The following is a 19,187-nucleotide window of genomic DNA, read 5'->3' on the forward strand; positions in this document are numbered from 1 at the left end:
GGTTTTTTTTCTCCCCCCCCCAGGGGGGGGGGGTTAAAGCGGAGAAAAAAAAACATTTCCCCCCCCGGGGGGGGGGGGATTATGGGCGGAGAGCGGCTCGTCCGACCGGCTGGGGGAGAGGGAAGGGGGGGAATGATGGGCGGAGAGCGGCTCGTCCGACCGTGCCCCCCCCCCTCAGATGCGGGCGTAGCGCGAGACGTCGACGGGGACGACAACCACGGTGGGGCGGGCCGAGGGCTGCACCGCGAAGGGCTTGGTCTGCCACCCCTCGTGGAGCTGCGCCTCGCGCCGGTTCAGGTCCATCGCCGCGGCGAGGTTTGCAATCGGCAGGTTGGCGCAGCCAGGTGCGCAAGGCGACGGGGGCGGGTGGCACGAAGCGAGCGGCTTCTGGTACTGGGCCACGAGCACCTCGAGGAGCGCGGGGACCGGCCGCCCCGCCACGGTGTAGGCGCGCGCCGCGCCCACGAGGTGTTGCGGAGAGAACTGGAGGAGGGCGTCGCGCGCGCGCACGAGGACGCGTCGGACGGAGCGGAGGCTGGAGAGGTCGAGGGCGTTGATGCGGAGGTCGTTCATAATCTTGTCGATGGCGAGGATCGCCTCGACCGCCTCGGCCAGCGACGTGTCCTCCGGCCCCGGCTCCTCCTCCTCGAGCGCAGAGGCGAGCCCAACGGCGTCGAGCGGCTCGAGGTCGTTGGGCTCCTCGGCCAGCTCGTCGAAGATGTCGTAGAGGGCGTCCATCGTAGAGCGGGGCGAGCCCCCCGCGCCGAGGAAGCCCGAGTCGTACGCGCCCATCTGCTTGGCCATCTTGTTCTCGTTGGAGCGGTTCCTCTCTTGACTCGCAAGGCGCCGACTGCGCGGGGGAGGGGGGCTGGGGGCGTCGGGGGGCAGGAGGCGCGGGGGCGGGGCGGGGCGGGGCGGGGGGGGGCGCGCGCGGGCAAGATTCCGCCCCCTCCTTCCGGGGCGGCGGCCAGGGGAGCGGGCCACACACCTCAACCGAAGAGCGACTCTTTGGGAGCTGGCTGAGCCTCGAGGCAGGGGGACACACCGTGTTCCACACCCCACCGTGTCCCCCCCCTTGTGTCCTCGAGCCCACCCTTCCTTCCCCGTCTCCCCTTCTCCAGCCAATCTGCGGCTTCGCCTGCTCACCGCCGATGGCGCTGCGGCAGAGGCGGCGGACGCGCCTCCGCTCTCACCATCGGCGGTGCTGATTGACATCGTCGACCCTTCAGCTGCCGGCGCGACTGCTGTGCGACCGAGCGCTGGGCACCGCCCGTAGTTTGCGTTACTTTTGCATGGCGCACGGCATGTGGACTTGCGCAGTGCCTCAAGCCTACCTGCAAATGCTGCTGCGGTGGGCCACCTTCTACATGCTGTTCCCGCACGCCGCGCCCGACGCCGCCGGCGGGATGCTCTCGTCGAGCACGCTCGCTACTCTCCTCTACCACACGAGGTTCACGTTTGACACCCTCTGTAACTCCTCCTCGGCCCCGAAGGGGCATGTCAGCGCTCGCAGTGCTGTTGCCGGCGAGGCCCGACTTTAAAACAAACCATAAAACAAAAACGAGACATCTTACTGACAAAACTGGAGGAATGAGGGCGATTCGTTGGGTGGCGGGGCGTATGCTGCCTGTCTGCGTGTTCGCCTGTAAATGCTTGACGGGTGCGGGTGTCGGTATATTGGCTTGGGTTTTGCGCCCTGGGTCCCGGGTCGGGTAGTTTCCGCTGTCTCTTGTCTGTCTGCGCGGTGGATCTCGAGTTTTGGTCCTATGTCGGGGGTTCGAAAGGGATTCTAGGTAGGGGTCAAGGATTCTTTTTTCGTGTCCGTGTTGTCTTTTTTTCCGGTGATGCGTGGTCCATAGTATTCCCAAGTGCAGGTGCCGCTGAGTGATGGATAGTACGGATAGGTAATGCGTAGCACATAGTGCGAAATCGGCAGCGCTGCACTGTGTTTGCTGAGACATAAAGGCGAGAAGATCGTATGTATTGCATAAGACACGCCATGGGCTATGCATTCGCGCGACGTCTGACCCTGCCAATGCATAAGGAGAACACATGGGTGCATATAGGGCCGGTACGTATACACAGCAGTACGCTTGCGAGACACTTGCGAGACACTTGCGAGACACGCACTTGCGAGAAACATTTGCGAGACACTTGAGAGACACTTGCGAGAGACTTGCGAGACACTAACTCTAACACTCACACGTCATTTGGGGCCTAGGGTTAGCAAGAGGAGAGAGAGCAAGAGGAGCGACGCGGCATCGTAAAAGAACTTTTATGCGCCAGAGGGGCCCGGGCCGCGTAGCGTGTGCAGCGACTCTAGTGACTAGTGTGCTCGCCGGCGGCGGGCGCAGGCGGTAGACGAGGAAGCAGCAAATAAAGAATAGCGCCAGGAAAAAAGAAAAAACCGCGTCGCCGGCGGCGGCTCTCCAACGACTCCAGGCCTTCTCTTGCGTTATCTTGCACTGCTGCCGTCCTGGTTAGTCTTGAACGACTCAGGCCTTGGTCTTGCACTACCGTTTCCTGGCGATGCGCAAACTACGCGAGATATTCAGGTACTTTAAATCACCACCACCAGACCCAAAGCCTTGGGACGGATATCATTGCCGAGTCGAGGTGCCAGACGGCACGACGCACATCCCTCGCCGCGCCTTCTACGCCAAGCCGAGCCTGAGACAAGTCACAATCCCGAGCTCGCTCGTCTCTGTCGGCTCCTACAGCTTCATGAGCTGCGGCAGGCTCAGCTCGATTACACTGCCTGACGATTGGAAAGATTGCTCGGTTGGAAAGTATGCCTTCGCAGAGAGCGGCATCCGGTCCATGGACCTTCCCGCCGGCCTCAAGGTCCTGAGAAGGGGTACGTTCTCCGGATGCCGGAATCTCAGGGACATCCGCCTTCCCGCCAGCTTGGAGCGCATCGGGCCAAGCGCCTTCCTCTGGTGCGCGCGTGTGCCTCCACACACTCGACTATCTGTCTCGACAATACCAACGCACCCGACTCCAGGTGCCACGACCTCAACCACGTAAAACTCCCCGACGGCCTCATCAGCATTGGGCGGTTGGCCTTCTCCTACAACGCCTCCCTCGCGTCCATCACCTTCCCTGCCAGCCTCGCGATGATCGAGCACGGCGCCTTCTCGAGCTGCGGCGCCCTCAAACAGGTCGTCGTCCCGACCACCACAGAGATTGCGGAGCACACCTTCCCTCCGTGCACCAGAGTCGTCCGCCTCCCGCCCGCACGGATGCGCGCGCGGCAGCACTGGCACGCGGCGGTGGACGCGGCGGTCGCCTTGAAGCGCTGCCGCCCTCAGCTCTACGGCTGGCTCGAGAGGGCGCAGAACCGGCTCGGCGCCTACGGCCCCGACGGCGCAGCGCGCCAGCGCGACCGCGAGGAGTTCGAGAGCGACCGGCTGCTCTCGCAGCTCACGCGGGCAAGCTCGAGTGAGGATGGGTCCGGTTCTGGCATCTAGCTTCTAGGTCACACCCTCTGTTTTCAGGCGAGGCTCTGTGGGGACCTTTTGTTCATCCCCCAAAGCCGAGTTTGTTTCTTCTTATCCTCCTAGCCGGATGATAGGGGATCCCCTGTCTGTCTGAGACTGAGTGCTGCCGCTTGAGCTAAACGTGCGCTCTCTTCCCTACCCTGCTTGGAGCTTGCGCCCGAACCCCACCGCATCCGCAAGCGCTCTCCTCCGCCGTCGCCGCCGCCCTCGCCTCCACCGCCCTCTCCGCCACCCTCCCCGCGGCCTTCTCCACCGCCCTTTCCGCCGCTCTCTCCTCCGCCGTCGCCGCCGCCCTCGCCGCTGCCGTTGCCGCCGCACTCCTCCCCGCTCTGCCGCCAAGCATGATCGGCCTCACACCCTCACCCTCCCCGCCGCGCCGTCGGTCGCGCCGTCGCCGCCGCTCTCTCCGCCGCCGTCGCCGCCGCCCTCACCGCTGCCGTTGCCGCCGCACTCCTCCCCGCTGCCGCCCTCACCCTCCCCGCCGTGCCGTCGGTCTCGCCGTCGCCTTCTTCCGTGTCGCTGTCGGCTAGGCATCTCGACTTCTTTGGAAGGAAAATCCGCCAAGCGGCCGAGCGTAGCGAGCGGACTTTCCGGGCAACGATACAAGCATTCATCGCCGAGAGCAACCCTGCCATCCTTGGGAAGAAGGCAAAGGGCAAACTTGCAAAAGGCGCGCCTCTTCTGAAAGTACGGCACAACGACGAGCCAGGCGAGGAGTTCGTAACCGAGCCGACGGAGGTGCAGGAAGAAGTCAGGGCGTACATGGCTAAGGCGTCCGAGCCGAGACGAGCGAATATCAAGGCGGCGCTCAGACTACTAGATGATGAGGAGCCTCGCCCCTCGCCGCCGCGAACCGACTGGGATGGGGAAGACGGCCTGCTTGGACTAATCAACTTCCATAGAGAGGACGTCGAGCACGCGCCCGGTCGAGGCGGCCGGCGCGACGAGCCGCGGGTGCGACCAGCCGAAGCCGCCGTGTTTCTGTGAGAGGTGCATCAACTCCTCGCACCGTCGCACCGTCGGGCCGGCGGGGTTGGCGTCATGCTGCACGTCACGGATCTCAGCGGGGTCGGTGGCCGTGATCCCGCGGAAGAGCCGCGCTTGCATCTCGCCCGCGTGCTCGAGCGGGCCGCGCGTGACCGAGGGCTCGCAACCGCGCGCAACGTGGTTGAACGTGGCGGACGCTCGTAGGGTGAACCGTCCCAGGAGCTCGGCCGTCTGCCGCCCTAGTTCCGGTGTGAGCCTCTCGAGTATTTTGTGCTTGTTCTCTTGCGCTAGCACCTTGTCCTCGACGATCTCGGTGCGCGCCGTGGCGTCGAAGCCGACGCCGACGCCATTGACTCGGAGTGCACCGCGCACCACTGCCGGTCGCTTGCGCTCGCCCTCGTGTACCTGCGACGGGAAGAGCTCGAGGAACCGCGTCACATCGATGTCCGTGCCTGCCCATTCCCGCGATTGCAGGATCTTGAACTTACGTGCGTTCGCCGAGAGGTTGAGCTCTCGGGTCGAGAGCTCGACGTACTCGTGGCACCACTGCGCCAGGCGTTGGATGTCGCGGGGCGAGTTGATGACGGCCGGCACGTGAGCGTCGTCGGCGATGCATTTCGGCGCGAACTCCGGGTAATCTTCTTTGAGCGGCTTGAGCACGAGGAAGCAGACGGCGATGCAGAAGCCCAGCATGGAGTAGAGGCCGCCCTGCGTGAAGCCGAGGGAGACGGCGAAGCGTTCGAGGCTGCCGTCGACGACGGTAAGCACCTCGCCGTGGTTGGTCCGCAGGAAGGCAAGGTCGTCCAGCGTCGCCTCTGCCGCTCGCACCACCTCAGCCACGTCCTTGACGGCAAGCTCCGCTCTCGTCTCGTGGTCGAGCTGTTGCACCCACTCAATCAGCATGATGGTCGCCCTCGCCGCCGCGTCGAGTAGACTGGTCGAGTAGGCGTTGGAGTAGTCGAGGGCGATGATGACGGCTCGCTGCTCGAGCGCAGGCGAGTCGCAGTAGAGCTGCAGCGCAGTGGCGACGCCCTCGCCTCCGCTGCGCAGTCCGACGGCCATCTGGCCGAAGTGAAGGAGCGCTGGGCCGATGGTCTTCGCCGCCCAACTCGCGCGCGGGCGCCACGCTTCCTTGAAGAGGGCCTGCCCCCCCAGCAGCTAGCCCCCAGGGGCTGCGCGTCGAACTGCCGGCACAGCAGCTCCATTAGTACCTCCGGGTATCGTGCCCTCCCCCGCCCTTCTGAGACACGCTGCGCCACCTGCAAGACTCTGGCGCGGGCGGTGTCCATCTCGCGCCGCGCCGCCCGCCACCACCTGGCGTCCGCCACCAATCGATCCTTCCGCCGTTGTTCCGTTTCCGCTCGCCGTCTCGCCGCCGCGTGCGTCTCCTCCTGCTCGGCCTCCGTCTGCGCACTCGAGGTCCCCGCTCCTGGTCCCTCGGGTGGTTGGGCGTGCGCGATGCTGTGGGCGGCTCCTGCGGATGGCGTCCGCCGGAGCTTCCACGGTATCGCGTCGAGTCGGGCGCCGGCGCGCCGCTGGGCTGGGGAGAGACCCTGCAGCGACGCCCGCGCCCCGCTCATCTCCACCTGTGCTGCGGCTACGAAGGCCTCCCAGAACGCCGCTGCCCTCTCGTTCTGACTCTGCCTGCCGTCGTACGCGCACGCCAAGTAGGCAAACACGTGCAGGCCGCCCGAGAGCGCCTCCTGCGTTGTGTCCTCCCATCCGGGCGTGTCCGCCACCGGCTCGATGGCAGCCCGCGCAGCCTCGTCGCGAGCCAGCTGGAGGTCGGCCTCGCGCCGTGCCGCCTCGTCTCTCGCTAGTTGGAGGACCGCGCCGTAGGCACTCCCCAAGCGCCGCGCCTCGCCCTCATCGCCGCCGGACGCTGCCACAGTCGCCGCCGCTCGCATGTGGTGCCACCCTATCGAGAGGAGTCGTGCCGAGAGCAGCATAAGCTGAGCGAGGACGACGCGGCCCGTTCTAATCCACCGGGTCGGAACGCTGCGGCCAGCAGCTCCTCGAATGCGCGGGCCTCCGGCGAGGCGGGCCGGGCGACTTTGCACCACACGCATCACGTGTGGCACGATCGTCCGGCCGATTCCGCGGCCGCCCACCGCCCTAGGGCGGTCTTGCGCCATTCTGTGGCGGATTTGCCCTCCCCTGATTCTCGCCACAAAGCATGGTGTCGACGCGAGCCGCCCCGGGCTCACCACGGTGGCGGCGCCGATCGGATGGCCTCAGCGCCGCCCCGTGCGCGCACTGGCACGGTGGCGGCGCCTCGGCACCCCCCGTTCTGGCGCCCGGCCGATGCGAGAGTTTTTTTTTTTTGCGCACAGCGTCTCCCGGTGGAGCTATCATGTGGCGCCATTTGGTCGCCACACTGGCGCTGCTGCACCAGTGCGACGCGTGGGGGTACTGCAACGACAAGGACATCTCGTGCGCGAACTGGGCGAAGAACGGCGACTGCGACGGCGCCAACGGCGACACCGTCAAGGCCCTGTGCCCGCACTCGTGCGACCTGTGCTCGCACTACTGCCGCGACCTCTGGTCGGGCTGCGAGGGGTGGGCCAAGGGTGGGCAGTGCACGGAAAACCCCGGCTACATGCTCAAAAACTGCCCGACCTCGTGCGGCGCCTGTAAGCCCAAGTGCTACGACAAGGACGACCAGTGCGGAAGCTGGGCGCGCTCGGGCGAGTGCAAGAAGAACCCGTCGATCACGGCGACGTGCCCGGTGTCGTGCGGGATCTGCACGAGCTCGTGCATCGACGTCGACAACAACTGCCCGGGTTGGGCCGCCTCGGGCCAGTGCAGCGAGAACGAGGCCTTCGTGCTTGAGCGGTGCCCGTTCTCGTGCAACGTGTGCTCGGAGGCCGAGCACAAGACGAAGGAGTGTAAGGACCGCGACCGCAAGCAGTGCCTCATCTGGGGCGACCACGAGTGCAAGGTGAACCCGGGCGCGGTGATGCGCACGTGCCCCGACATGTGCGGCATCTGCACCCTCGCGTGCGAGGACAAGCAGAATGACTGCCCCAACTGGGCCAAGGACGACGGCTGCAAGGAGAACGAGGAGTTCATGATGGAAAACTGCCCGCAGGCGTGCGCCACCAGCTTATTCCATGCGAATGCCGTGCTGGAGAAATGCGAATGACGTGCTGGAGAAATGCCCGCAGGCGTGCGGCACCTGCTCGAAGATCCACCCGGCCGACCTGCCCGAGCCCGGCAAGGACGAGATGTGAGCCGCGCCGCCGCCGCCGCAGCAGCAGCAGCCGCCGCAGCCGCCGCAGCCGCTCCAGCCGCCGCGGGGGGGAAGGGCGAGGGCTCGGCCGACCGCCGGCGCAGTGCGCGTGAGAGCGTGGTACGTGAGAGCGTGTCACGTTAGTGTCACGTGATTGAGCGGATGGCGTCGCGGCCGCAACGGCGCAACGGCGCGCGGCTTTCGTCGCGCCGGCCGCGGCGGCCGCGGGGCGCGCGCTGCCGCCGCCGTGGCGGCCCGTGCTCGGTCACGTGTAGGTCACGTGCTCCGTCTGAGCAGCGCGCCCCGCGCGTGGACGAGAGCGCGCCGTTGCAGCCGTTGCAGCCGTTGCAGCCGTTGCAGCCGTTGCAGCCGTTGCAGCCGTTGCAGCCTGGTTGCAGCCAGAGATGTTTAGTGCACTACGTAAACCAGCCAGCTGGTTACTGTAGGCTAGGCTTGGAGCGCGGTAAAACCGACGTACCAGATAGAGATAGTGTTAGTGCTAATAAAATTTAGTTCTGTATGGCTCCTGCCAGTGCACCAGACGGCTCGTTGTGCGAGTATATGGGACACGATGTCTCAAATATGAGGGGTTTTGACTCCTACCGGCTCCTGACGCTATTCCTGGCAGCTCTTATGACCAGGATCAGTAGTGCTATGATACAGGGTGCCCATGCTAGCGCAGGAGCTGCCACACTCGCCCGGACCGTCCCCTTCTGGGGCCGGTTCCGCAGCCCGCGAGAGCCGACAGCGGGGCCGTGCCGCGGGTGCCTACTGCCGAGTGCCACAAACACTGCGCCGTCCCGCCATCACCTACAGGCTGTCTTGTGTGATGGTTGGGATGTCCAAACGCCACCATCTTGGCTCTTGCGACCTCAAACCCGCGAGCTGTATGGGTGGTCCTGACGTCGACAGACGCCCAATGACCACGGTGAAGCTGAGCCGGAACGCGTCGACAAGTCTCGCCTGAGCCCGTGGCGGTCGCCGGCTGGGTCGCTGTTCACGGGCCGGTACCTCAGGCGTCACCTCCGCAGCCTCAGGTCTCACACTCCATCACCTCCGACGGGACGCCTTCGGTGTCACGCTCGGCGGCGACTTTGTGGCAGCCCCACAGCGAGCGCGGCATCGAGCCTGTTCGGTCTGGTCGGTTCGCGGCACTCACTGGGTGCCAGGGAGTGCCGCCGACACGCGAGCGGTGCTTCCTGGCAGCGCGCGCCGGCTGCGGGGCTGCCACAAACTCGAGTCACGCTTCTTTGGGACATTTTCGACGCTTTTGTCCCATATACTCGCACAACATGCCAGACTTACGGGGTGTGGAGGGTGAGTTGAACAGAAATCTCATTCTCAAATTGAGGGAAGCCGCCACCGACGAACGCGTTGGACTTTTCACTCCGGACAAAGACGGCCGCACGCACACGAGCTGCGGTCGTGCGGCCGTCTTAGCGGCGAGGCGCGGGACCGTCTGTGGCGAAGTGGGTCGCGTCCCTCGATTTTGTCAACTCACCCTCCACACCCTCTACATGTTGTACATGCACACCCTCTACATGTTGACCTGCACAACAACAACATGTACATGTATATGTGTCTTCAGCTCCCTGTCAGCTGTCCTTCAGAGGCGGGTTTGAGAGAGCGAGAGAGAGGCGAGAGAGAGTCGGGTTTGTGCCTAATAACGGCAGTATTGAAGAAAACGGCGCGGAACCCAGCGACGCATGCCGGCGAGGCCGATTTTCTTAAGACTAGTTGCAAATACGGGAGCTGTGAACATGAAGCGCCACCAGGCTAATGCGGCGCATGGAGAGGCTAAGGCTGCGTTTGAGAAAATCAAGGCGTCGCTAGAGGCGGCGGCGGCGGCACTGAGCGGGACCGGGTCGGCGTTGGAGGGGAGCGAGACAGCGCTCGAGGAGGCGGCAGTTGCTGCGGAGGCGAGGGGTGCCGCTGCGGCCGCGTCGATGGCCAGGGCGGTTGCAGCCAGGGTGGCGGCGGATGCGGCCCAGGAGCGCTCATAGAGAGCTGCTCCTGCTGAGAGGCCACGGCCGCGGAGACTCAACATCTCTTGTGCACGAGCGCTGCCTCATTCAGCGCGGCGCGGGCGGGGGGTCATTGCAAGCTCTGCCCCCCCCTTCCGGGGCGGCGGCCAGGGGAGCGGGCCACACACCTCAACCGAAGAGCGACTCTTTCGGGAGCTGGCTGAGCCTCGAGGCAGGGGGACACACCGTGTTCCACACCCCACCGTGTCCCCCCCCTTGTGTCCTCGAGCCCACCCTTCCTTCCCCGTCTCCCCTTCTCCAGCCCGCCCGCTCCTTTGCTTGTTTTCGGCAAAGACGGGGAAGAATGTAACGCAGGGACGACTGACACAGGAGGGGCCTGCAACGACAGCCGCGACCCGGTCGAGCAGCTCGACTCGTCCTCGTGCTGCCGCTTGAAGGTTTCGCCAAGAACGCTAGCTACATGGGAGGGCTTCGTGAAGGATGGATTGAAAAACATTCGAACAAAGAAGAGGCGACGGGAGGAACCGGCGGAGGATGCAGTGACGTGAGACACACACACACACACACACACACACACACACACACACACACACACACACACACACACACACACACACACACACACACACACACACACACACACACACACACACACACACACACACACACACACACACACACACACACACACACACACACACACACACACACACCGCTCACCCACGCGCACTGGGTCTTGCACTTTGAATGCCGTGGGGCTCCTGTCGTCAGACGTGGAGACGCGAGGGTTGCCCCCCCTTGCCCCACCACCTCGTGTGTGTGGAGAAGTTTACCTTACCTTACCTTACCTTACCTAGTATCGGAATATAAAAAATTCTTCTCGCTCACGTTGGTCGACACCGCTCTTAGCATGTCCATCCAGCGCCGCACGCCGCCCGCGCACTGGGGCAGCGACCCGACCTACCACGCGTACGCCAAGGTGCTCGTCGCTCAGGCGCTCACGATCGCGCTGGCCAACGAGCCGGTGCCGCGCGAGGGCGGCGGCGGCGGCTGCGGTCAGCACGTCTGGTGGCTCGGTGCGCGCGCCGTGCACCTCTTCTCGGTCTGCGGCGTCGTCGTCGAGAGCTACCGGCGCGACAGCAGCAGTCACTTCATGATCGACGACTCGACCGGGCTGCTGCCGTGCATCTGGTGGGACGGCGCAGCCACAGAGGCCGGGCCGTCGAGGCAGCCGCGGGCGGCGCCTCCGCTCGGCGCATGCCTGCACGTGCACGGGAGCCTGTCGTACTTTCGCGAGTCGCGGCAGCTGCGCGTCGACTGCGCGTGGCCCGAGCCCGACCCGCTCGGCGAGCCTCTCCACTGGGCAGAGGCGCAGAGGATGTGGGAGGCGACATACCACCGAGCCTTCCGATACCCGGGCGCGGCGGTGGCGCCGCAGAGCGCGCCGGCTGGGCTGGCCGAGGGAGCGGTCGAGCCGGCGACGGGCGCCGCGTCGGGCGAGGCGGCTGTGCGGCGGCGCTTCGACGAGTTTGTCGCCACCGCCGTCCGCTCTCGCCCTCCCGCCCGCCGCCGCGCCCGCGTTGCGCAGCGGCTGCCGCCGCCGCCCTCTGCGCCTCCCGCCCCGCCCGGCCCCGGCCTGAGCCCGCGGCGCCGCCCCCGGCAGGTGAGCGACGGGTGCGAGGCGCTCGCGCGCGAGGAGGGTCGCGCGGGCGCAGTGGGCGTCTCGCTCGCGGAGCTGCGGCAGACGGTGCGCGCGGGCGGCTGGCAGGCTCGACTGGCCGACCTCGAGCCGAGTGTCGAGCGGCTGGTGGAGGGGAGCCTCCTCTACGTGGCGCATGACGGCGGTCCGGCCGGCAGAGACCGTCTGTATCGGCCTGTCGGCCCGTGACACGTTCAGTGAGGGCTCCGTCCTCCGAGGGCGGCCCGCGGTGCAGACGTGGGACCAGAGACGGTGACACCTGGGCCTGCGTTTACGTTTCTTTCTGTACGTGAAAGCATGCGCACGCACCGTGAGGCTCTGACTCGCTGTTCTACAATGCCAATGCGACCTGCCATCATGTGTTATTATCGTGACCCCGATCGCGTCTCCGTGCGCGTGGACCCTGCATGCCGTGCAGAGAGAACGTCTGTGCTCTGTGCCGCCGGAGTCTGGTCCGAGCCTCTCCCGGTAAATATACAGGTGGTTCGCCCCTCAGGTCAGCGACTGTGACACGCGGACGGGGCTCGAGTGCGGGTGCTGAACCTCGACCACCCTCCCCCAGCGGCACTCGTACCGGATGTTGCCCCACTCCATCGAAGTGTTGAGTAGGTTGGCGATTGTCACCGCCGGCGCGAGCGCGGACTGCATGAGCAGCGAGGAGCCGAGGCAGAAGGGCGTGAACTGGGCCAGTGACAGTCGTTGCGCTTCGGGGGAGAGATGGTTGCACATGTTTGCGATGGCCTGGACGCGACGGTCGGGCGCGTGTCGGTGAGCTTCGGGGTCGATGCTGGCGGGCGGGCGGGACGGGTCTTTGGGCCGTGGCTTTCCTCCAGGTTTCGCCGCTGCACCGCGATTGCGGCGTGGAAGGTGATGAGGAAGCCGACACAAGCTGCCAGATGGATCGCCACCGCCGGCTCGGTGAGGCGCGCGGGTCGTAGCGGCGCCTCTGCCAGCGAGGCGAGAGAGAGGAGGAAGGCGGGCAGCCAGGAGGCGTTTGGCACCGCGTACAGGAAAAGAAGAGTCATGTGGCGCGCCCAGTTCTTCCACGAGGAATAGGTGAAGAGCACCTGCGAGCCAGGTGGCGGTGGTGAGGAGGGGGGGGGTGCGATGCGGAGTAGGAGGAGGTGAGTTCGGTACGCACCCAGTTCTGCCGCCGCAGAAAGCCCCAGCAGTAGTCAAAGGTGACGTCCTTCTTAAGCTCGTTCGGAAAGATGGCCGAGAGGGGCGTGGCAATCATCCGGCCCGCATCCTGCGCGCATGCCTGCACCTGCATGTCATCCGAGTAGCCACCCTTTCGCCACCAATCGAGCAGGCCGTACATATTTTGCTCCACGTCCGCGCGGCGCAACACCATCGCGCCGCCCCACACAAAGGTGGAGCGGTTGGAGAGGAACTCGGAGAGGCAGTTGTACCGGAACTGCGCCATCGTCCACGCCTGGCGGCGCCGCGCCGAGGGGAGGGCGCGTCCGTCAGGAATCAACGATCAGCGGCGGCAGCGGCGGGTGGCGGCGGGTGGCTGCGGGTGGCGGCTGGTGGCGGCTCTGGCTCCGCCGGCGGCGCGCCCAGATGCTTGCATTCTCCGGCGGCATGTCGAATGGGTAGCCTGTGGCGACAAAGACTGAAGCGTCGTTCTCCAGCTCGTTCATCATCAGGTGCACCGTGCCGGGGTGCAACTTGCAGTTTGCGTCCATGCAGAAGATGTACCGGCTCTCGGGAGAGACGGCACGCAGCGCGGCAAGTATGTTTGCAATCTTCTGGCTGCACGTCGTGGCCGGGCCGGCGACGGCGACCTTGATGGTGACTCCCTCCAAATGCGCCAGCTCCTCCTGCAGCTCCTTCACCACCTGGACTGCGCCGTCATCCTCCGATTCGACGGCAAAGATGGCCTCGATCGAGCCCGAGTACATCGAGACAAGCTGGCTCTTCCAGTTCTCTTTGGGAGAGCGGCTCTTGATGGCAGCCCACTTGACTGGCATCACCATCGACACCATCGGCAGCTTGAGCTGCTCCTCGTACAGGAAGACCGACTCGCCCCGGTTGCGTGCTAGGTAGTTGGTTGTGTGTCTCGCCGCGGGGGGGGCGGGGGGGGCGGGGGGGGATGAACCTCTTCCCAAGAGCGCCGCTCTTGGAGCGCCGCTCTTGGAGCGCCGCCGCCACCACCCAGAGCGCTGCGAGCACAGCGTTATGTTGTGTGTGACTCACCCAAAGAAAGAAAACAGTCCCCCAAACCCAAGGGAGCCTTTGGAGCACTTGGAGTACATCTGGACTGGATTACAACGCGTGGTCCGAAGAAGCGGCACCGGCGGCACGCCGGGACGGACCCGGACCGCTCCTATTGTTCAGAACCGCCCGCGGCGGCGAGCCGCCACGGGCCCACACACAGACAGGCAGGAGAGCTGGGAGTAGCGGTACCAGACCGCGCCGCCAGTGAGGCGAGAGCGGCAGCCGACGACCAGCCGTCATGGCAGTTGCTAACGGCGCGATCGCCGCAGATGCCTGCCACGGTCGGATTTCTTTAAAGTAAAAAGAAATAGCACCGAGGCTATCAGGCCGCCGCGAACGCCGCTGATGCCTTCGGGGCTCCAGCAGCTTGACTTCTTCCCCAAATCGGTCGAGGAGGTGAAGGAGCGGACGCTCGGCGGCGGCTTCATCTCGCTCTGCTGCTGCCTCCTCGCGCTCAACCTCTTTCTCTCGGAGCTCACGCAGTTCCGTGCGGTGCACACCGTCGACCGGCTCGAGGTGGACACGTCGCGGGCGGCGACCGACGAGCGGATCCTCCTCAACCTCGACATATACCTGCCCAACCTTCCCTGCCCGGAGGTCGTCGCCGAGGTCCAGGACCAGTCGGGGATGCAGCAGCTCGAGGTGGCGTCCGCGCTGCACAAGCTGCGCGTCGACCGACACGGCGTGCCGATCGACGTCCCGCGCGCGGTGCTGTGGAACGAGACGGTGGCGCCCGCGTTTGCGCAGCGCAAGCTCGTCGGCCTGATGGAGGAGGCGCGCGCCCACCTCGACGAGACCCTCCACCACTTTGAGCACGAGGAGGAGGAGAACCCGCGCCTCAGTGCGGACGAGCACGCGGCGCACCGGCGCGAGCTGGCGGAGCAGTCGGCGCTGCTGCAGGGGCGGCTGCAGACGCTGGTCCGCGCCGCGGCGGCGGGGGAGGGGGCAGGGGAGGGCGGAGGGGCGGGCGGCGCAGACGCCTTCGAGGGCGGGCAGGAGGAGGTGAGGAGGATGCACGAGTCTGTGCAGGCGTCGCCGCTCGTCTCCCGAGTGGCGGTAGCCGGGGAGCAGGAGGTGATGGGGAGGATTTGAGGAGCAGGCGTCGGCGCTCTTCTCCGAGGGGCAGCGTGCGCACGTCCTGGACAACCTCGCGGCCATGCGCTCTAACATCCTCCGCATCCAGACGGCGGACAACGCCTCTCAAGCCAACCTGCGGGAGGCGACTCTCTCTCTCTCTCTCTCTAGTCTAGAGCTCGCAGTAGAGGCCGCCATCGCATTCGCCTTCCTGGTACCCAGCGCTGGCTTCTGACTGTCGTTGCTGTCTCTCCCTTCTCGACTGCCTGTGCTTGCTTGTGCGTCTTGCGTGAGGCGGCTCTCTCTCTCCCTCTCTCTCTCTCTCTCTCTCTCTCTCTCCCTCTCTCTCTCTCTCTCTCTCCCTCTCTCTCTCTCTCTCTCTCCCTCTCTCTCTCCCTCTCTCTCTCTCTCCCTCTCTCTCTCCCTCTCTCTCTCTCTCTCTCTCCCTCTCTCTCTCCCTCTCTCTCTCTCTCTCTCCCTCTCCCTCTCCCTCTCTCTCTCTCTCCCTCCCTCCCTCTCTCCCTCCCTCTCTCTCTCTCTCTCTCCCTCTCCCTCTCCCTCTCTCTCTCCCCCCCTCTCTCTCCCTCTCTCTCTCTCTCCTCTCTCTCTCTCTCTCTCTCTCGCTGAGCAAGGTGTCACTGACCGTGCGAGTCACACCGAGTCAAGGCGGTCTCCATCCGGCTCGCGATCCTCGACGACAACGTGCAGGGCTTCATCTCTGCAGCAGACATCGACCGGCGGGAGAGGCGCGCGCGCTTGGGCCGAGAGCTGCCCCTCTATGGCGAAGGGAGGGAGTGGCACCACCCATGGGCTAGCACGCCTGCTTGGGCCGAGAGCTGCTCCTCTTTGGCGGGGGGGGAGGGAGTGGGGTGGGGGGTGAGTGACATGGAGACACCATGAATGGGTTAGGTACGCCTCGATCAAGCTGCTCCTCTCGGACGTCACCAGCGTCTTTTCATCATCCGCCTTTTCTGCACACAACAGGTACGCCTCGATCAAGCTGCTCCTCTCCGACGTCACCAGCGTCTTTTCATCATCCGTCTTTTATGCACACAACAGGTACGCCTCGATCAAGCTGCTCCTCTCCGACGTCACCAGCGTCTTTTCATCATCCGTCTTTTCTGCACACAACAGGTACGCCTCGATCAAGCTGCCCCTCTCCGACGTCACCAGCGTCTTTTCATCATCCGTCTTTTCTGCACACAACAGGTACGCCTCGATCAAGCTGCCCCTCTCCGACGTCACCAGCGTCTTTTCATCATCCGTCTTTTCTGCACACAACAGGTACGCCTCGATCAAGCTGCCCCTCTCCGACGTCAGCAGCGTCTTTTCATCATCCGTCTTTTCTGCACACAACAGGTACGCCTCGATCAAGCTGCTCCTCTCCGACGTCACCAGCGTCGCGGCGGCGCTCGGCGGCGCAGAAGAGGCGCTGCAATCTCACCATATCTCCCCACATCTCCCCCTATCTCCCCGTATCTCCCCATATCTCGGCGGCGCAGAAGAGGCGCTGCAATCTCGCCATATCTCCCCATATCTCCCCCTATCTCCCCATATCTCCCCATATCTCGGCGGCGCAGAAGAGGCCCCTGCAAGCCGTCGTCTCCTCCAAGCCCCGCACCGCCACACCGCGCGGTTTAGCCCACGCCCCTTTTGCCGGAGGATAAGGAGCGGCTCAACTTGCGGCGCGGTCTCTGCGCCGGTGTCTCGCCCCTCGCTCTCACCCCGGCGCCTCTCTCTCTCTCCTTTTCGCAGGAGCGGCTCAACGGGATCGTCGCCGCGCTCGAGTCGCTGGTCGCGCCGCTGCAGGGCGGCGAGAGGGGCGAGAGGCGGCAGCAGCTCGAGGCGAAGCTGCAGGCGTGCAGCCTCCCCACATCTCCCCACATCCTCCCCATATCTCCCCATATCTCCCCACATCCTCCCCATATCTCCCCACATCTCCCCACATCCTCCCCATATCTCCCCACATCTCCCCACATCCTCCCCATATCTCCCCAGATCTCCCCACATCTCCCCATATCTCCCCACATCTCCCCACATCTCCCCATATCTCCCCATATCTCCCCATATCTCCCCATATCTCCCCCCCCCGGGCGCGGCGGAGGAGGCAGCAGCTGTGGACGGCGCCTCGTCTCACGCGCCGCTGCGGCGGGGTGTGTGCGCAGGCGCAGCTCGAGGCGCTGCACAAAGAGATGGCTGGAGAGGGCGATGCGGAGGCGTGCGGCTCGTGCTACGGCGCCCGCACCCTCCGCCGGCCGCACAAGTCCCGCAGCGTGGTGAGGCTGGAGCGGGAGGTGTTGTGAGCAGGCGCCGCGGCGGAGGGGTCCACACCTCCCCACATCTCCCCACACCTCGGCACACCTCCCCACACCTCCCCACATCTCCCCACATCTCGCCACATCTCCCCACACCTCCCCACACCTCCCCACATCTCCCCACACCTCCCCACATCTCCCCACACCTCCCCACATCTCCCCACATCTCCCCACACCACCACACATCTCCCCACACCTCCCCACACCTCCCCACATCTCCCCACACCTCCCCACACCTCCCCACACCTCCCCACACCTCCCCACACCTCCCCACATCTCCCCACATCTCCCCACGTCTCAGGCGCCGCGCCGGACGGGTCGTGCTGCAACACGTGCGACGACGTGCGCGCGGCGTACCGAAAGAAGCGGCGGGCCGCGCCTGAGATGGGGGGGAGATGGGGGGGAGATGGGAGATGGGGGGGAGATGTGGGGAGATGGGGGGGAGGTGTGGGGAGATGTGGGGGAGATGTGGGGAGATGGGGGCGAGATGTGGGGGAGGTGTGGGGGAGGTGTGGGGTGGGGGAGATGTGGGGGGGTGTGGGGAGATGTGGGGGAGATGTGGGGGGATGTGGGGAGATATGGGGAGATATGACGTGCGGAAGCCGCGGGCCTCGCGGTCCGATCGAGGCTACCGTCCAGGCGACAGACCGTGAGCCTGAGCGGGTCGGGGGTGTGAGCAGGTGGGGGATACGCACATCGTACTGCTCATCACCTCATCACAATGGGATCTCGGGTTGTGAGCAGGTGGGGCTCGGGTTGTGAGCAGGTGGGGCTCGGGTTGTGAGCAGGTGGGGCTCGGGTTGTGAGCAGGTGGGGTTCGGGTTGTGAGCAGGTGGGGTTCGGGTTGTGAGCAGGTGGGGTTCGGGTTGTGAGCAGGTGGGGTTCGGGTTGTGAGCAGGTGGGGCTCGGGTTGTGAGTAGGTGGGGCTCGGGTTGTGAGTAGGTGGGGCTCGGGTTGTGAGCAGGTGGGGCTCGGGTTGTGAGCAGGTGGGGCTCGGGGTGTGAGCAGGTGGGGCTCGGGTTGTGAGCAGGTGGGGCTCGGGGTGTGAGCAGGTGGGGCTCGGGGTGTGAGCAGGTGGGGCTCGGGTTGTGAGCAGGTGGGGTTCGGGTTGTGAGCAGGTGGGGCTCGGGTTGTGAGCAGGTGGGGCTCGGGTTGTGAGCAGGTGGGGTTCGGGTTGTGAGTAGGTGGGGTTCGGGTTGTGAGCAGGTGGGGTTCGGGTTGTGAGCAGGTGGGGTTCGGGTTGTGAGCAGGTGGGGTTCGGGTTGTGAGCAGGTGGGGTTCGGGTTGTGAGCAGGTGGGGTATGCCGCCGATGAGCTCGATCCCGCAGTGCGCGCGCGAGGAGCGGCGGCGGGCCGTCTCGCACGACGGCGGCGAGGGGTGCAACTTGTATGGCACGCTCGAGGCTCGCCCCCGACACACGCGACACGCCCACGACACGCCCACGACACGTCCACGACACGCCCGAGACATGCACGCGACACGCACACGACATGCACACGACACGCCCGCGACACGCCCACGACACGTCCACGACACGTGACACGCCCACGACACGTCCACGACACGCCCACGACACGCCCACGACACGTGACACGTCCACGACATATGCCGAAGGTGCACGCGCCGAAGTCTCTGCTTGCTCTCGCGCTGCCGACGTCGCGGCAGCAGGCGCGCCGCGCCGAGATTCGCCGAGATTCGCTGAGGTTCGCCGACATGCGCCCGACATGCGCCCGAGATTCGCCTAGATTCGCCAAGATTCGCCGAGATTCGCCGAGATTCGCCCGAGGTTCGCCGATGTTAGCCGAGGTTCGAGAGATGTGGGTCGGGTCCGGATAGGCGACCGAGCCGGGCCGGTTCAACGTGACGCACCAGATCAAGAAGCTCTCGTTCGGGCGCGACTTTCCGGGGCGCGGCGGAGCCCGCGGCGGCGGCGGCACTGCGGGCGTGAACGGCGTCTCTTCACACCTTTGGCCGTGGGCAGGCAGCAGAGCCCGCTCGACGGCGCGTGGACGCACTCGCCGGGCGGCGCGGCGGTCGCGCGCTATTTCCTCAAGGTGCGTCACACTCCCCTCCACGCCCCACGCCCCACGTGCGCCCTTCTCCTCCTTCGAATGCGTGCACCTTCGGCGCGTGCACTTTCGCCCTGTTGGGACCCCCCCCACCCCCCCCAA

General features: G+C 65.6%; 6 protein-coding genes across 6 annotated transcripts in view; 4 read left to right on the top strand and 2 right to left on the bottom strand.

The window, feature by feature from the left end:
• Positions 1 to 174: 174 nt before the first annotated feature.
• On the bottom strand, positions 175 to 804 carry EMIHUDRAFT_243200 (hypothetical protein; the record flags this gene model as incomplete). Its single annotated transcript, XM_005771513.1, has 1 exon — positions 175 to 804. One exon carries the CDS (start codon positions 802 to 804, stop codon positions 175 to 177), a length of 630 nt encoding a protein of 209 aa, XP_005771570.1.
• Positions 805 to 2,529: 1,725 nt separating this feature from the next.
• Positions 2,530 to 3,470, top strand: EMIHUDRAFT_75525 (hypothetical protein; the record flags this gene model as incomplete). The annotated part of the gene is made up of 2 exons (XM_005771514.1): positions 2,530 to 2,939; positions 3,005 to 3,470. The coding sequence occupies 2 exons, from the start codon at positions 2,530 to 2,532 to the stop codon at positions 3,468 to 3,470; spliced, it is 876 nt and encodes a 291-aa protein (XP_005771571.1).
• Positions 3,471 to 6,840: 3,370 nt separating this feature from the next.
• EMIHUDRAFT_470141 (hypothetical protein) lies at positions 6,841 to 8,292 on the top strand (the record flags this gene model as incomplete). Its single annotated transcript, XM_005771515.1, has 2 exons — positions 6,841 to 7,611; positions 7,655 to 8,292. The coding sequence occupies 2 exons, from the start codon at positions 6,841 to 6,843 to the stop codon at positions 7,718 to 7,720; spliced, it is 837 nt and encodes a 278-aa protein (XP_005771572.1). The 3' UTR covers positions 7,721 to 8,292.
• A 2,322-nt stretch (positions 8,293 to 10,614) lies between these two features.
• Positions 10,615 to 11,659, top strand: EMIHUDRAFT_243204 (hypothetical protein; the record flags this gene model as incomplete). The annotated part of the gene is made up of 3 exons (XM_005771516.1): positions 10,615 to 11,211; positions 11,401 to 11,548; positions 11,622 to 11,659. The coding sequence occupies 3 exons, from the start codon at positions 10,615 to 10,617 to the stop codon at positions 11,657 to 11,659; spliced, it is 783 nt and encodes a 260-aa protein (XP_005771573.1).
• A 236-nt stretch (positions 11,660 to 11,895) lies between these two features.
• Positions 11,896 to 13,664, bottom strand: EMIHUDRAFT_118125 (hypothetical protein; the record flags this gene model as incomplete). Its single annotated transcript, XM_005771517.1, has 5 exons — positions 11,896 to 12,144; positions 12,252 to 12,470; positions 12,545 to 12,838; positions 12,885 to 13,467; positions 13,606 to 13,664. 5 exons carry the CDS (start codon positions 13,662 to 13,664, stop codon positions 11,896 to 11,898), a joined length of 1,404 nt encoding a protein of 467 aa, XP_005771574.1.
• Positions 13,665 to 13,971: 307 nt separating this feature from the next.
• EMIHUDRAFT_458797 (hypothetical protein) overlaps positions 13,972 to 19,187 on the top strand; it is a gene marked incomplete at its 5' end in the record, with an annotated part of 6,919 nt that continues 1,703 nt past the window's right edge. Inside the window, 13 exons of the mRNA XM_005771518.1 lie at positions 13,972 to 14,544; positions 14,656 to 14,700; positions 15,367 to 15,494; positions 15,610 to 15,834; positions 15,910 to 15,984; positions 16,060 to 16,099; positions 16,456 to 16,557; positions 16,866 to 16,935; positions 17,317 to 17,383; positions 18,310 to 18,419; positions 18,630 to 18,684; positions 18,853 to 18,923; positions 18,998 to 19,072. Coding sequence (XP_005771575.1) covers positions 13,972 to 14,544; positions 14,656 to 14,700; positions 15,367 to 15,494; positions 15,610 to 15,834; positions 15,910 to 15,984; positions 16,060 to 16,099; positions 16,456 to 16,557; positions 16,866 to 16,935; positions 17,317 to 17,383; positions 18,310 to 18,419; positions 18,630 to 18,684; positions 18,853 to 18,880 — 1,518 coding nt within the window. The 3' untranslated portion in view covers positions 18,881 to 18,923; positions 18,998 to 19,072. The remainder of the gene's footprint in view (positions 14,545 to 14,655; positions 14,701 to 15,366; positions 15,495 to 15,609; positions 15,835 to 15,909; positions 15,985 to 16,059; positions 16,100 to 16,455; positions 16,558 to 16,865; positions 16,936 to 17,316; positions 17,384 to 18,309; positions 18,420 to 18,629; positions 18,685 to 18,852; positions 18,924 to 18,997; positions 19,073 to 19,187) is intronic.

Source organism: Emiliania huxleyi (assembly GCF_000372725.1).
Source record: "Emiliania huxleyi CCMP1516 unplaced genomic scaffold EMIHUscaffold_381, whole genome shotgun sequence".
In the NCBI taxonomy this organism is placed as follows: domain Eukaryota; phylum Haptophyta; order Isochrysidales; family Noelaerhabdaceae; genus Emiliania; species Emiliania huxleyi.